Below are 17,155 nucleotides of genomic sequence, written 5' to 3'. Positions count from 1 at the left end.
TGCTTAAGCAAGTATATCAGTACCAGAAAAAATTCCAGCCAAGTATCGAAGTGACTAGCACTTTTGTTTTATTGATATTAGCCGCCCTGAGTCCTTCGGGAGATAGGGCGGGATATAAATCCCATTAATAAATAAAATAAATAAATTAACTGAGGAGACTAACTGTACTAAGGACACCGGTAACTATTCTATGGCACTGAAACACAGAGGCAATATAGATGCATATCCCACCAATGGAAGCATGAGGCAGAGTAATTCAAAGTCTTAAATCTGATAATTTATGTTCTGGATTAGGTACAGGACAGAAGCTCCCTTGGCAAGGATAGCAAATCTGCTCTGGGAGCAGATAAACAAGTGTAGCAAAAGGTCTCAAGCACTGCAATTCTCTGATTGAGATTTGGTTGAATCTACTGTTTCTTATCCCTGATTTGATCTAACCCTTGACTACAGAAGCATAATGCAGGAGCGAGTGGGGATAGGTGGAAAAATATGATCAACTGAGAAACACTGACATTTTAGATCAAGACAAATAAAAAAATGTTGGGGAATTCCTAGAAGGTGGCCACGCTGACAAATCAGCCATCAAAGAACAAAGAGAGAGAAACCTGGTCTACAAACCAGTGAAAAAAGATACAAGCAAAAGTCAAGGCAGGAGGAAACAGCCCAGAGCAACCAACCCTCATATAAGCAGGAAGTAGCACTAGAAAAGGGACGCGGTGGCTCAGTGGGTTAAAATGCTGAGCTTGTCGATCAGAAGGTCGGCAGTTTGGCGGGTCGAATCTCAAGTGCCGCATAACAGAGTGAGCGCCTGTTACTCGTCCCAGCTTCTGCCAACCTAGCAGTTCGAAAGCACGTAAAAAATGCAAGTAGAAAAATAGGGACCACTACGTTGGGAAGGTAACAGCGTTCCGTGCGCCTTTGGCGTCTAGTCATGCCGGCCACATGACCACGGAGACGTCCTCGGACAAGCGCTGGCTCTTTGGCTTTGAAACAGATGAGCACCGGCCCCTAGAGTCAGAAACGACTAGCACGCATGTGTGGGGGAACCTTTACCTTTACCTTTTTAGCACTAGAAAAAGAAATAATGCCCTAATGAATAAACCGTAAAGAAGCCACACCACCATCAAGATTGACAGGGCAAGCTACTAAATCTAAATAGCCAGCAAATCCCACTTTCTCTTGCACTGAGGATGTACATAGGAAAACAACCAATCTCAAGAGAGCACCAAGAACTTACCAGTCCAACTGAGTTACAGATATTCTCCACTATTGAGTATGATATATTGTCTAATGGTTTCATTTAACTGATGTAAAATGATTAAGATACCAAAAATGGTCTATGCTTGAAAATCCTGATACCAAATCAAGACATAAGCTACCATAAGACAGGAGAAACAATTGTTTCAAGCGGTGACGGAAACTACAAACTGATTATGATAGTGTTTTAGATTCAGAAAATAAGAAAGATTGGATTGTATTAAATAAGTTGAAATGTGCATTGAAAATCATGTCCTACCCTCCCAAATATATCCACTTTGGGGAATGTTCTTCTCAAAAATGAAGATTTCTTTATCTGTTTGCTTGTTAGTGTGGAGAACAATGCCTGCAATATATAGTTTTGATGAGGAAGTGGATGAGAGGAAGAAAAATGTATTAGAATGTTTGGCTCCTTCTATTTTCGACCTTTTTTTCCTTTTAAAACAGGCAAAAATTAACAACTGTTTCACTTCTTAAAATTCAGTTACCTGTAGTTTCATTTACAAAAAAAATATCCAATAAACCCAGATTAAAGTAATTTTAAATAATAGTTCTTTTTATTGTTTGGACTCTTTAGTTTGTATATGCCAAAATAGAGCTGCCCCTTCCCCCAGACACAAATCCAGACTAAAACTAAATCCAGACTAAAGTGAGGAGAATGGTGAAAAATAATGAACAGCTGGTGATGTAATTGACCAGAGTTGATGGTTCTTCTCCCTCAGTTTGAGTTCTGTCTGGTATGAATTGTCATGCTTTTTGAAATGACAAATCATCCACCACTTTTTCTGCCACCAGTCAGAATTGAACCTTGCTTTTAGAATTGCTTTTAACACTGTTAGCAACATTTGCTTTTGAACTAGAATTTATACACACAGCTGCTTGAAATTCACTGCCTAGACCACTTTTATAGAGCATATAAATGAAACCTTTGCATAGATGAGTGCTAAATAAAATTCATTTTCCACGTGCCTTTCTTTTTAAAATTACAGGGACTGGCTACAGACCATTAATTTTCCATCCTTCAGGTTTTGTTTTTTTTTACATATTTTCCCAACTTACACAGCAATGCTGGAACGGAGTTTCTGGATATCTTTAGATCTCTTGCTTTCTTCTTTACAAAGAGTGAGCAACTTCATAGGAAATGGGTGGCTTAAAAAATTGAGAAAACAATTTTTAAGTATTTGTTTTTCAAAGATGAACAAAAGATCTTGAGGGTTGTGAAATTACATATTCTTATATGCTTATATGTTAGCAGAAACTAACAATCTGTATCAATATTGCCATAAAAGGCTTCCCTTAATTAGTGGATTTTTTAAAAAAATCATGTTTGCATTCTTTTACAATAGATTTTAATTATTAATATTTCAGTTGATCTAAAATTAGTTTTTGAATTTTATTGCATTCGCATTCTCAAAAGTTCAGCTTTTACCCAACAAAAATTAATGCCACAGAATTACTTTTTCTCTTGCATATTCCATTGTGAAAGCTTGCTTATAATCTCCATGTTTAAGCAAAACTGCGTAAACATATTAATTTGTTCAAAAATTGCACAGGATTTTTTTGCAGGTTGCATAGAATTTAGCGGAGTTTCATTCACTTCACTGACATAAAATGGCAAAATGGGGAAAGATGTGAGATTTACAGTAGAAAGGAAATGACAATAAAGGCAGATCCAGTTGAGCATCTGGAAAAGATTTAATGCATGTATTCTTATGAATAAGGCTCCACATTCGAAATAGACCTGCTTGGCTTTCTTTCTGTCATCTGTTAATTTTACACTTGTAATAAGGAACCAGTAAGTAAATTCAAACAGTTCAGCCTGCAAAGGAAGTAACAAAATCCTGCTCCTGTGCAGGCAGTACTGGGGGAAAAGGAAAATCAGCATCTAGGGAAAAGGGATCTATGCAGAAGTTGTATATTATGCAAATTAGGCACATGTGTTTCTGAAAATTGAGCTTTTCAAAAAAAAATGCTACATTTTAACCGTATCATGACAAACCAATTAAGAAAAGCAAGGTAGCCCTTAAATCAAGAGCAAGACATGAAGTGCCCTCCAGCTGCCAGTCTTCAAAAGTGCAAAATTACTGCTGTTAATCACTTGCCTATGTGTAAAAATATGAGTTGGTGCTTAAAGAGAATACTTCTGTTGATGCCTACTAGACTAAGCACCCAATGCGATCGTTTTCTATGTAAAGAAAACCCAACTATTTTATTTATTTATTTTAAAAATGGGACAGTGCAGATAAACTGCATTGATAAAATACAACAGGGATTGGCTTCAATGTACAATATACCTCAAATAATCCATCCTGTTCTGTTAGAGAATATCATGCTACCGTAAACCATTGTTGCTATATAAATTTTTTTTGAAGCTAAGTATGTTACTTTTAGGTTTTTATCATACAGCGGGCAAGAAATATAAAATTTGTCTTGACAATTTGGTAAGGGCTTAAATAGTCTTGTTCAAATTTGTATATTACCTCTTCAACTGATTCTCACTAGTTCATATAAGCAAGAGTCCCTTGAACGCTTGGCATACTATTATACCAACTCTTCAGAACTTCTGAAGGGAGGGTATCAAAATGGATTTTTAGCAAATGTTCCATTCGTAACTTAGATTGGTAAGTGAAAGTAGCAAATGAGCTCTTATGGAAAGGTAAGAGATTTGTGGCTTGACTGAATTCATGCTGAAACTCTCCTCTTCTTGGTCATCTCCTTAGCTTTGATGAAGGAACTCAAAGCAGCAGTTTGGATGGAAATGTGCCCAGCTACTCAAAAAAGAGGGATAACCCTTATCTTTTGGGGATCACAAGGCTCCTAATTCAGCCTTGTTCAATATGAACAATTAACTTTTCAAAACAAAATACTTCTCCAAATAGTCCTTTTGTTGAAATATAGTAAAAATAATCTGGACTCTAATTTTCCCTGTTATTATAAATTAGGGGGAATGGAACATTGCTCTTTGAAGATTTTCCAGAAACTTTGAAGAAAGAAGATACATTTATTATTTTTCCACTTACTTTTCTTCAGTTATAAATACATCAAAGCACCCATTGGCCAATATCTGATCCAGCATCTTTAGCAGTGGAACAGATACCCTAATGAGGAAAGCATAGAGTACCATGTTTGTACACTTCACATTGACGCAACTCACATATAATAAACACTTTATATATTTGCTCTAATGTCAGATGATTAAACCTAAACTGTGTCCAATCAATCTTGGAATGATCAAGAGTTAATTTGACATCTCATATTGCGAACAAGCAAGATGCCAAACATATGTAATCCACTAACAAATTCCTGATGTCATTAAGGTTTATAAAGAATGATTTTAAAAACTGGGAACATTTCATCTAGAAAACAGGTAAATGGAGGATGTAGGCTGAGATACAAGAACTCAGCCATATCAAAAATAATGTATATATATCAGAAATAATATACTAAAAGATACATGGAGATCCTATACCACTCTCCTACATTTGTGGTATTCAGGGAATTGGAATATCACACAGAATTTGTTAATTTTTTTCTTCTCCAAATTGGTTCCGAAAATAGAAGTGAAGAGTATCTGCAAGTAAGGAGAATCAAGTATGTGGAAGTTGAGCATTGGTCCTGTATATCTGTCTAACTCTCTTGCTGGCATCTCCCCCACACCATTCATGTTTTACTGTTGCAAATGTAAACACAATGCATTTGGATTTCAGAGAAGGATAATGGCACAAAGGGACATTATCACTGTCTAGGAGACATCTCTAATTAGATGCAGTTAAGTTGGACACGGGATACCACATAGATCACGGTAATTCACGCAATCTGAAATGTTGTGGTATGGGAAATTCTAAACAATTATGAGCTTGACTGGATATCACAGCTTCTTTTTAATCCAAGTAAATGTTCACTGAAACTCTATTTTTTATTCTAGTATCTGCTCTTTTAAATTTTTGTTGAAAGATTATAATGGAAGATAAAGGAGGCCTAGAGGCAGCCAGAGATGGGAAATTAGACTGTATCAAAGAAGAATTCCACCTGTTTGGAAAGTTAAACCCTGATAGACAAACTGATTACTAGAATGAGTAAAAATTGTCATTCATTTGTCATCCTGAATGAACAAGATGACTATAAATTCAAAAAACGAGCTTTAAAGTTGAGGAGTTAATCACTACACTATCACTTTAACATCTGTATCAGTTATTTGCTTTTTATCTATAACAATTTCTGTGAAATTAGTGATTTATGTGTGATCATCACGATAATTATTTTGAGATATAACTAACCATTTTCTTTGAGAATCTATGAGAAAACTTTCCAAAAGCCATCAAGCCAAAAAAAAGACTGTCTAATTAGCTTGTGTTCTTTAAATCCTGTTAGCCCTTTGGGTTTTAATAGCTCTGATGTTTATCTGCCAACTGACTGCCATTCCCTACTGTTTCTTCTGCTTGTGCAAGCTTGTGTGTTCAGGAGAAATTGGGACACACAATATTTGACATCTCTCAAACTGAAAATTCCAGAGTCATACTTCCTTTTCTTGTTGCTGTTGAAAGAGAGCAGGAGTTGCAATTCAGTACTTTCAGAGTCCATTCTATTAACTCTATTGAATTGATGACTTCCAGTTTGGAAGATGTTTTAATAACATGGCCTCTAACTCACAAGTCAAAGATGGAAAGTATAACTCAAATATTTATGAACAAGAAAACCAAAATCGCCATGAGAAATCTAGCCAAAGGGTTCCTTCACACATTGGCATGTTTTGATGCACTGAAGACTGCAATTCTGCCTCCCAACTTCTGGACTACACAATAAACACAATAAATTTTTAGTGACTTGAGGCTGAAGTTTTCAGGCCCTTTTTAGGATATAAGGATTGGAATGGTTATGGAAGGGCTTTAGAAGGCAATGTTCCATTTCTATTCTTAACCTTTACCCTACCCAACCCTGTCACCCTAATTAAGGTGAGATTGTATACCTGTCATTCAGCAGGTTGTCCTCAAAGACTTTCAGCAAAGTCTCACAAAAAGTGCTCATTGCATCTCTGTCACTCTGAATATTCTTCAGATAGTTGAACAGACTTTGGGATGAGCATCGCACCTATGAGAAAAATTCCAATTTTTTTTAAAAAGCCCGGCCTATAGAAGAGCATCAATATTTGAAAGCATTTTTTTTAGATCACAAAGATTAAACCTTCACTTTGTATCTAGTCTCGTAACATTTAAACTTACCTTACCATTTCACTAAAGGAATAAAAGAAATCTACGCTAATTATATAAAAGGAACCAGAGATTAAGCTGCTGTGAATTTCTATTTTCTGAGCAATGGGGAGGATGTTCTTTATCTTTGGGTAGTACATTTCCTAGAGTGAATAGGCAATGTTCATATTCCCATTTGACTCTCCAGGGTATGAGCTACATTGATTCCCAGATCAGGGAGGAGACAACAAGACTGCCCTTCAACCCAGTGCAAAACAATGTTTTTGAACAGGTAAATCCAACTACCAGAAAACTGAACAAACAAACATATACATATATATATATATATATATATATATATATATATATATATATATATATATATATATATATATATATATATATATATATATATATATATATATATATATATATATATATATATATATATATATATATATATATATATATATATATATATATGTTTGATCCCGAGTGCCGCGTAGCAGAGTGAGCGCCTGCTACTCGTCCCAGCTTCTGCCAACCTAGCAGTTCGAAAGCATGTAAAAATGCAAGTAGAAAAATAGGGACCACTACGGTGGGAAGGTAACAGCGTTCCGTGCGCCTTTGGCGTCCAGTCATGCCGGCCACATGACCACGGAGACGTTCTTGGACAAGCGCTGGCTCTTCGGCTTTGAAACGGAGATGAGCACCGGCCCCTAGAGTCGGAAACGACTAGCACGCATGTGCGGGGGAACCTTTACCTTTTTACTTATATATATATATATATATATATATATATATATATATATATATATATATATATATATATATATATATATATATATGTAGGTCTAGAGTCTCGGGTTTCTTCCCGCGTTCCTTTCATCTTCAGAAAGTTGTGGCGACGTTTCGACGAAACGTCGCCACAACTTTCTGAAGATGAAAGGAACGCGGGAAGAAACCCGAGACTCTAGACCTACACATACAGACACCCGCGAGAATCTACGAAAACAAATATATATATATATATATATATATATATATATATATATATATATATATATATATATATATATATATATATATATACACACAAATGAACCAATGAATTATAAACAAGCAATAAAGGGAGAAAGGGAGAGAAGGAAAAATCCACCAGGCCTTTTCTTTTTCCCTACCCTAAGGTCAGTGATGACAAAGCCATCCTACTGCTTTTAATATTTAGTGTGAAGTTGAGTCTTATATACAGTAAAAATATATATAGGAATAAAGCAGAATACAGTAAATATATATATATATATATATATATATATATATATATATATATATATATATATATATATATATATATATATATATATATATATATATATATATATATATATATATATATATATATATATATATATATATATATATATATATATATATATATATATATATATATATATATATATATATATATATATAAATTTTTACTGTATTCTGAAATTTGTGTAAATTATTCAAATTGCTAATAAAGAATTTGGGAATATGTATGTATGTATGTATGTATGTATGTAGGGAGGAATTTTATATATATATATATATCTCCACTCTTCATAGATTGCTAGATACATCATTATGTGCAATGAAGTAAAGCTGAAGTGCCTCTCTGTGTATCCATCACCAGAACTGACTGAACTGTCCTGTTTCCAGAAAAGGTGTCCAGAGACTTCTGCTGAAGAGTCAAGAGAATTTCTGGCACATAATTCTAATGTTCCTGCAAAATACCTTACGTGCTCTGTGTATATGCTGCCAATGCCACATTTTTCCTGAGAATGAGAAAGAGATGAATAAAGTGAAGGGAGAGGCACCCCTTGTGAATTAAAGAGAAATTAAACGAGGAAGAAATGGCTGGATGTGAGCCTGGAAACACACTTAAGCGAAATATGTATCTGAAGAGCAGATTAAGGAACTCCAATCTGAATCTTATCTAGCCAAAAACATGAGTCCCCCCACAAAAAAAACCCTTTATAATAAGTTTAACAACACATAACTGTAGACTATGAGAGAAAAGTTACACCTTAAAAAAAACAGGTTGTCAAGACCAGGTGGGGAAAATTACTTTGTCCTATCTGGAGCTCTGGGGAAGTAGAACACCAACCTTCAATAAACTCATGTAGTCCTGCAATCTATCTTTCCGTTCAGATATGTCCTTTTTGAACACAATGGGAAGTTATCTTTCCATGAAAAAAAATGCTTCCCAAGTGCAGAACCTATTCTTAAATATAACAAAATCCAGATTGAGGAAGCCTTTTTTTTCCTTCCAATTTCCAAGCTGGAAGTTTAGAATTGAGGAAACTCTTGCTCTACCAAGAGTAGGTCCTTCTAAAAGGGATGACAGAAACACAGAGTACAGTTTGATTTAAGAAACTCCTTTCAAAAAAGTTAAGAGGTAATTAATTGGCTGTTTTTTTAAAATGTAAAGAGTACGTTATAGGATTGCCACCTCTCTGAATAATTATTTGAATATCTTGAGGTGTTTTTTTTCCTGTCTTACTATTCTAACTAGCAATGCATCTGACCGATCTCTCTGGTACAATTTCTGAAATAAGGTTTCAACATAGGGTCCAGAAGACAGTAACATGACTATTTAAATAATCTTGATGCTTCTTTGCAGAGGCATATTTGGTTGCAGCCTAGCTATTCATTGAGCAATCTTATTTTAAAGAGTTGATTACCTCTCAATGTGGTGATAGTGATTTGACTGAAATTCCAGTTCGCTGATACTCTATTTCTTTCAATAAGACCAGATCTGTTTTAAGGATCAGCTACCCTAATGAATAAAGAAACTGCCCAGAAAACATGGATTGCTTGACACTTATTCTTGTTGGCTAGCAAAATAGCTTGGCCTCCACCTTACAGATTGGTAAAACAGCTGACCATAGCAAGGAAGACAGAATGCAACTGAAAGAGGTAGATTATACTATAAAAAAATAAGAACTGGCAAGATATTGTCATACCCAGGAGCTTGGCTAATTGCTGGAAAGGGGAAAAATGACTTAGCTGAATGGTTTTTAATTAGATTACATCTGACTTCCACACCTAAATCAAGAAAAAAAATGCATTGAGTGGGCTGGAATTTGTTTTCAAAATTTCTTGTTGGAAACGAATCCATGAGCTATGAAGGTATATGGAACGCTCATTATGCTATACTGTAGAAGCATAATAGCTTTCCTGTCCAATGTCCATATTACTATAAAATCTGCATAAGATGGGTGAAAAAGAGCCCTGAAGGATAAGGTTATTCCTCACGCTATATCTGAGATTCAAGATCGGATTGAAATACCAACAAAATAATTATTTAAAAGAATTTACAATGTAGTTAAAAACTAAGTACAGACCAAATCAATTTATTAAAGTATACAAAATTACAAAATTGAAATTTTAAATCTAGGCAGTTTTAATTCTAAAGAAATAGTGAAAAAACTAAACAACAAAAAGTAGATAAACGAGAGAGAGAAGGAGAGAGAGAGAGAGAGAGAGAGAGAGAGAGAGAGAGAGAAAGAAAGAGAAAGAAAGAAAGAGAGAGAGAGAAAGAAAGAGAGAGAGAGAAAGAAAGAAAGAAAGAAAGAAAAAGAAAGAAAAAGAAAGAAAGAAAGAGAGAGAGAGAGAGAGAGAGAGAGAGAGAGAGAGAGAGAGAGAGAGAGAGAGAGAGAGAGAGAGAGAGAGAGAGAGAGAGAGAGAGATTGGTGTAGTGTTTAAAGCATCAGGCTAAAACCAGGAGACTTACTTCTATAGTCCTCTGTTAGATGCAAAACCAGTTGGGTGACTTTGAGCTATCCATTCTCACTGTGTCCTAAGAAAAAGGCCATGGCAAACCACTTCCGAAAATCTTGCCAAGAAAGCTTCAGGAACTAGTCCAGGCAGTTGCCAGGAGTCAACACTGATTCAAAGGCTTAAATTAAACAATAAGCAACATAAAAGCCAAAAAATGTCTATCACTAAGGCTTGTTTGAAAGCCAGAAAACCCAATCAGAGAAGCATTCTGTACCTCAGAAGCAAACAAAAAAGGGTTATGCCCAGATTTAATTTAAAAAAAGACTGTTGGCTAAAGCAGTGGTTCTTAAACTGGGGGTATATCCTGAGAATACTGGAGCAATTTGGAACTGCTTGAATCAATTTGGAACTAGCATCCATGACTCTGCTCCCAGAGAATTTTATTTTTCATGGCAATTCTTTTCCCCCGTTTTTTTTACACCCCTCAAGGTGGTGAATATACCTAATTCTTTCCTCCTATTTTCTGCACAACCACATGTGAGGTGGGTTGGGCTGAGAATGACTGACCCAAAGTCACCCAGCTGGCTTTTGTGCCTAAAGCGGGACTAGAATTCACAGTCTCCTGGTTTCTAGCCTGGTGTCTTAACTACTAGATCAAACAGCTCACGTGTTAGTAGATCTACTTTCATTCACATATTGTACATTCTTTAAGCTAATCTATGCTATTTGTGGGAATAACTGCTGAGGATTCAATAACTATAATAACAATAAATTAGAATTTATTAAAATAATAAATTGAAATTGGACAGAGCGAGATTTGAACTCACAACTTTGGACCATTACAAAGACAGTCATTCATACTACTAGGCTACATAGTGGTGGTCAGCAGAAGTAAGTTTATTTATTCACCTAAAATGTATTAGGTCACCTAAAGGTAAGCAGCAGAAATACATAGTGGGGGATTCTGACAGGAAGACTAATTCTGCTTCCCACCAAAACTGGCATTTTTGCTGAATTAGCTTCTTCCTCCTAATTGTGTAATTAGCTTCTTCCTCTTAATTGTGTGACTCCAGCATGCTTTTGATGGTAACAAAAGGAAGGCTTCCAACCCCTCTTCCCACTGTTGCCCCACCCCACCCCCGCTGAGAATTGGAGCTTGCTACTTCTGGGTCCCACAGAGAGGAGCTGCCCAAGGCAACAGGTCATTAATTACCCCCTGAGCCATTTTACCTCCATCCCTACACGCTGCTCTGAAAATCTGGGAGGGGGATGGCTGCTGGCTCCATCAGCCCCTCCCCACCCCAAGCCACTTTCATTTTCCATAGTAATGGATTCTAAGTGGGAGCTCTTAGTTCTACCCTCTCCTGTCTGGGGACAAGAGCAGGAGTATCTGAAGTGCATGTGCTGTGAGTCCTAGTCCCATCTTAGGCCCGAAAAATTGGCTGGGTGACCTTGGACCAGTCACTTGCACAGCCCAACTCACCTCATAGGGTTGTTGTGGGGAAAATGGTGGAAGGGAGAAGTATTAGCTATATTTATTTATTTATAAATAAATACATAAAAACATTTCCGTGGTCAATGAATGTTGCTTCAACTATCTGTGGACCCGAGCAAATTAAAAGAATAGCAAGACAGAAAGAGGAAGAGAAATCCTTTTGACATTCCCTACCAACTTTCTGAGGAGGAGGAGGTGGGAGAGGGAGAAAAAGGTAGAAGGAATAGAGAGCACTGCAGGAGAAAATGTTGAGAAGATCGAGCTCGCTCTTAAAGAAGTCCAATCCCCCAAGATCGATCTTCTTGCCTTCCTGCACCTCCTTCCTACTCTGAAAATTAAAATCAGGAACTGGTCGCTCTCTGTTTACGCCATTTAGTGCCCTCCCAAGTAACGAATGCTCTTTGTGAAGCTCAGGAGAAAAGAAATTTTAATTTCTGTTGTACACTTTGCTGTTCATTAAGGACGTATAAACCACTCGGTAGGAGGAACAGCTCATTTGGGTGGTATATGCCCCAAATGAAGCATGTCTGATTCAGTTGCTTTGCTCTCTGTGAGGAACACAATGGTTTGATCCAGTAGTTAGATACAATTTGGTGCACTATAGTACTGCATTGTTTCTAGATTTAAAATGCTGACACTATCCTAAAGCGGTACACCAAAATTCTGCTTCAATCAAACTTGATTTCTAGTGGCAAGCATGTGACCATATTGGATTTTTTTCTTGATAACAATATAGAAATGGTTAAGTATTGGCTTCTTATGGATTTATTTATTTATTTATATTTTATTTTATTTTATTCATTCTTTCATTCATTCAGTCTCCTTACTCTATACTACAGGTCTCAGGTTTCTCCTGGAGACCTCCAATCTGAACATTTACCAGCTCAGATCCTGCTTAGGTTTTTGAAATCAGCCAAATTTGCTTTATTACCAATAACTAAAATCACATTACGAAGTATTCCAAAAGTGTTTTTTTTTAAAAAAAATTCTTGCAGGAAACCAAAGCTTCAGAATAAAGCTTGGAGGGAGAACATGTGTTTTCAATGTATCATTAAAACTAACAAAAGACCTATTAACAAATAGCTCCCACTGATTTTAATGTGACCTGAATTGTAACAAATTCTGAGAAACAAATTGACAACTTTTAAACAATGTTCTGTTGAAAAAAAGGAAGCTGGAACAACCAACAATCACTTGTTTTCTTCTATAAGAAATCTAGCCTTTTCTTCACAATTGCTAAATGCCCCATATTAGCATGGCTTTAATTTTCAGGAAAAGGAATGCTAGTTTCAGAAGAAGGTATGTTTGTGAATGTGTGTTTTTAAAATAGCTTAAAGTTTCTCTTTATCATTACTAATGTGTGCAACACTACAGGATGAAAAAGAGGTCTGTAAGCAAAGTGGCACAAACTACTTCAAGCATATTAAATCATAATAGATTACCCCATCTTGCATATTCATACTTGTATTAAGAGACCTGTATACCTAATTATCAACAACTCGCTTCCAGAAATTGGCAGCCAACAATATTAACTCGAGTAATATTCTTAAAATATTCCTTCCGTGTGTTAAGTGATAAAACTCTTTCAAGCAAGTTAAGTTTTTGTTCCCTTACTGTTGATTCAGTTAGGCCTCCAATTGATACAGTGAGACCTGTCAGAATGTGGTAGCGATAGGACGCTAATCCCAAAAGCTGTGTGACTCTGGGGAAGGCCTGGGATGGAGCATTCCAGTTGAAAGTCACAGCTTCTGACCTGTGGAAAAAATTGAAACAAGTACAAAAGAAAATAGGTCACACAAACATAACTATCTTTCATGTTTTTTTTACTTAAATCTTGAAAATGCCAAAATGAAGAAATTCTAATCCACAGAATAAATGCATTTTAAAGCACCACAGTATTATTTCACCATCTTAGGACACTTCTTTAAAGGTATAACTAAAACCAATATATTCATGGTTTTTGCTGCAATGCAAGGCAAATCATTTCGCCTTGAGTTGCAAAATATTTGGGATAGGGCAACTCTACTGAAGTGTGAATACACTACAAATGAGTACTTAAAACCCCTCCCTTGGAGGGAGCTGGGGAAGGACGCGAAACAGCTGAAGAGCAGTGGAGAAAGATTTTAATGCTAATATCTCTGCTTCTAACCATACCCACTTGAGGTAATTCCTCTTTTCAAAACAGATTTCCAGTCTAAGATTACCAACATTTGCCTATAACCACAACTTAAATTGATGGGTTTCTGTTCATATGTACAGCCAAAGGTTTCTTATCCATTCAGGTCTGATTACTGAAGCAGAACATCCAGATTCAGTCACAGTTTTGTTTCATACAGTATGAACCTTGTGAACTCTCAAGCTTCTTCCTTCCATTATGTATTCAAGATGGACAGTGTTTAATATTTATATGTTGCTTATATGTAAGGGTGTAGGCCTATATGTATGTTGTATATAGTATGTTTTAAGCATGTGTTATGTAAGTGTACACTTTGAGAGCAAGCAACTAAATTTCATTTTTAATGTGTGCCCACAGGAAAAAAAATGACAATAAAGGTTATCTAATCTAATCTAATCTATTTTAATTACCTTGGAAATATCCTCTCCAAATCTTCCCGATGGGGTATGTGTGGTACTGGAGGGTTATCGAAGTAAAGAAGCGTGAGGAACACAGATCCTGCATGACCTCGAAATCGGTCAATTTTTTCAGCTGACTGTTGAGCCACAGAGCACATAATTCGCTTGGAACTGAAAGTTAAAACACCATTTAAAAGAAAAATCCAAATCATGCATTGCCAGTTGTTTTGCTCTGCCCTGCATAACCCTCCTCCCACACCAATATGTTAGACTTCTGCTAAAAATTATTTCCAGAAAGGGGAAAAAAACCCCGAATGGTGTTTTTTTTTAAAAAAGCAGTATCATTATTTTTGCCACAAGGTTGAGAAGCAACCCATTAGGATACTTAGATCTCGGGTCTCTCGGCAGTTACAGTGGGTAAGACTTGGAAGAGGAAGACCCAGGGCTTTTTTTCTCATAGAACGCTCAGAACGGAGTTCCGGCACCTTTTTTGGATGGAACCTTGTAGGGTAGGCAAGGCGGGTTGTATGACATGTGTGAGTTCCGGCACCTTTTTCTTTTACAAAAAATGCACTGGGAAGACCCAAGATTAAATCGGTGACTGGGCAGCCATTGCTTCCCAATTCAACCTCTTTGAGAAGTTACAATCTGTATTCCTTGAGCCCAGACAGATGCAAGACAGGACCTGCTTAGGTCTTTCATTTAAAGTAGTGATAGGAGCAACTGATTGCAATCAGTAGGAGAGACTCTTGCAGAAGCCTTTCCAGAAAAGGCTGATTGCTTAACCATATAAAAGACTGACATAAAATGTTTGCAAAGTACATACACATTTGCATCAATTAAGGCTGGCTCAGTCCTGGTTAACAACAGGGTTACTTCCATCAAACTCGTCATAGCAGCTTCTCTCACCCTGTGGAAGTAAGCAAACACAGACATAATTTGCTAATGTTAATTTCTAGTAAGCTTCATATAAATTTATAAATCCACAATGAATCTGTGATCAGAATAAAATGCTTTAGTGTATATGTCATGCACATACTCAACAAAGGATCCAAGATGTTTTTGTTTGGGGAGGTAGATCACTGAAGCAAAGCTTAAGCACAGTCAATGAGGCATACAAATTTTGCAGTCAAACCTCTAGGGAACTTTCTACATGCCACATCTCTATTAATGCTCACCTCATTCTGTCTAATTTCAGTGAACAATTTTCAAAGAAGATATATGAGTATATGTGCATGGTGACAAAAAATAAGCAATAATTGGAGAAAGACAATAACTCTTTCATGCAGAGGCATGAAAACTTGAGTTCACAGGGGCAACTGAGAAATGAGATTCTCGGCTCCTAAAATAATGCTTACCCCAACCTTAGAGTTCAAAGCATGCAGTCTTCAGTGTTGTTAGTGATTTTTATTAATTATAGGATTTCAAAAATACAAAATATACCCAGCTCCATTTTTGTTTTTTGCTTTCATTTTCCTAGAGCTTCTGAAGTACACCAATAATTTGGTGTCACATCATCAATTTGTTTTCCTTTTTAAAAGAAAATAATTCCTCCAATAGGTGTGTAAAGTATCTTTCGTCCCTCCAAAGGGAAGGGCAAGAATTTCAACTCTATTTGGTGACACTGCGTCACCATCATGCTTCCAGCAACCTTTGTCCTATTGTGTAGGGCAGGGGTCCCCAACTCCCAGTCCATAGACTGGTACTGGGCCACGGCATGCCAGCAACCGGTCCACACAAACAAGCAAAGCCTCATCTGCAAGATGCAGGCAGCACACAAAACCAAGCACCCTCCGGTCTGCGGAAAAACCTCTCTCCATGGAACCGGTCCCTGGTGCCCAACAGGTTGGGGACCTCTGGTGTAGGAATGATGTACTGGCCACAGTTCCTACTGAACAAAGATTTCTTTTGGAAGAATTAATCGCATTGGATTAGACCTTTGTAGAACTAAACAGAACTTTGTGCTAATCAGTTACAGGTCAGTATACCAAAATCAATCTCATCCATTTTGAAACCACTCTATTGGTTTTCAGACAAGTAGGAAAGAGCAATTTAAAAGGGACAGGCCCTGCCATCCCCTCACAATCTATATAGAAAGCAGTGGAGAAAAAAGAAAACAGTTCGTTAAGGTCAGAAAGAACTGGAGAATAATATGCTGGGAATTACATGCAATTACATGCAGATATGATTCTATCTTCCCATGAAATGCTCACTGAAAAATCAGTTTGTGATATTTCCTTTGTTCCTTTGAACAACTGATTGGACGAACAAGAATCATAATAATATCACTGACTTATGGAACCAGGATGTACTGTCTTCAGCCATTCTAGATGTGGACTAACTATGAATTAGGACTACTATATGTGGGCTACAATATTCAGACAATGAGTCAATGGGGAAAAAAACGGTTAAAGAAAGGTCTAGCACACTGCTGCCATCTAGCAGTCATCCAGAAGTTTGCAATCCACATATGATATCCTTATATCCACTGCAGCGGATTTGTTCCTGGCAAAGAGAACAAAGGAAGCTTTTTTTCAGCTGCTCCTTCTTGGCTGAAATTGTGCACCAAAGAGTGCTTTCTTTGCCACAATGTTTTCCTGCAAATACGGATCAGATATTGTAGCCCTAAATAACCTGAACTTTTCTCTAGGTGTTCCTACTATATGAAGTATAAAGAGAACGACCAGTCTTTTTAAACAGTAGGTTTCCATTTCTGAAATTTTTAGTTCAAGGCATTTTGTTTGTAGGCTTCTAAAATTTTTTGTCAAATGTATCTATTTGAACTGATTATTATAGATCTATAGTCTATGTGGCTATATACACATTTACATTAATTTGTCTGCTTTTTTATAGCTTGTACTGCATTTTTAACATTTCT

The 17,155-nt window shown here is 36.5% G+C and overlaps 2 protein-coding genes across 3 annotated transcripts in view; one reads left to right on the top strand and one right to left on the bottom strand.

Annotated features, from left to right (window-relative positions):
• B3GNTL1 (UDP-GlcNAc:betaGal beta-1,3-N-acetylglucosaminyltransferase like 1) overlaps nucleotides 1-9,158 on the top strand; it is a 161,352-nt gene extending 152,194 nt beyond the window's left edge. The window contains exon 13 of the transcript XR_014025583.1: nucleotides 8,119-9,158. The gene's annotated coding sequence lies outside the window, so the exon portion shown is untranslated. The remainder of the gene's footprint in view (nucleotides 1-8,118) is intronic.
• Nucleotides 1-17,155, bottom strand: part of TBCD (tubulin folding cofactor D) — a 176,856-nt gene that overhangs the window by 7,702 nt on the left and 151,999 nt on the right. For both annotated transcript variants that reach the window (XM_081320970.1, XM_081320971.1), the window contains 6 exons: nucleotides 15,104-15,187; nucleotides 14,290-14,448; nucleotides 13,318-13,456; nucleotides 6,224-6,345; nucleotides 4,278-4,355; nucleotides 2,317-2,406 (listed from right to left, as the gene is read on the bottom strand). In XM_081320970.1, the coding sequence (XP_081177096.1) occupies nucleotides 2,317-2,406; nucleotides 4,278-4,355; nucleotides 6,224-6,345; nucleotides 13,318-13,456; nucleotides 14,290-14,448; nucleotides 15,104-15,187 (672 nt within the window). The remainder of the gene's footprint in view (nucleotides 1-2,316; nucleotides 2,407-4,277; nucleotides 4,356-6,223; nucleotides 6,346-13,317; nucleotides 13,457-14,289; nucleotides 14,449-15,103; nucleotides 15,188-17,155) is intronic.

The sequence above is a fragment of the Vipera berus genome (genome assembly GCF_964194415.1).
Source record: "Vipera berus genome assembly, chromosome: 2".
Taxonomy (NCBI): Eukaryota; Metazoa; Chordata; class Lepidosauria; order Squamata; family Viperidae; genus Vipera; species Vipera berus.
The sequence above is the reverse complement of the archived record's forward strand: the minus strand, read 5'-3'. Positions and strand labels throughout refer to the sequence as shown.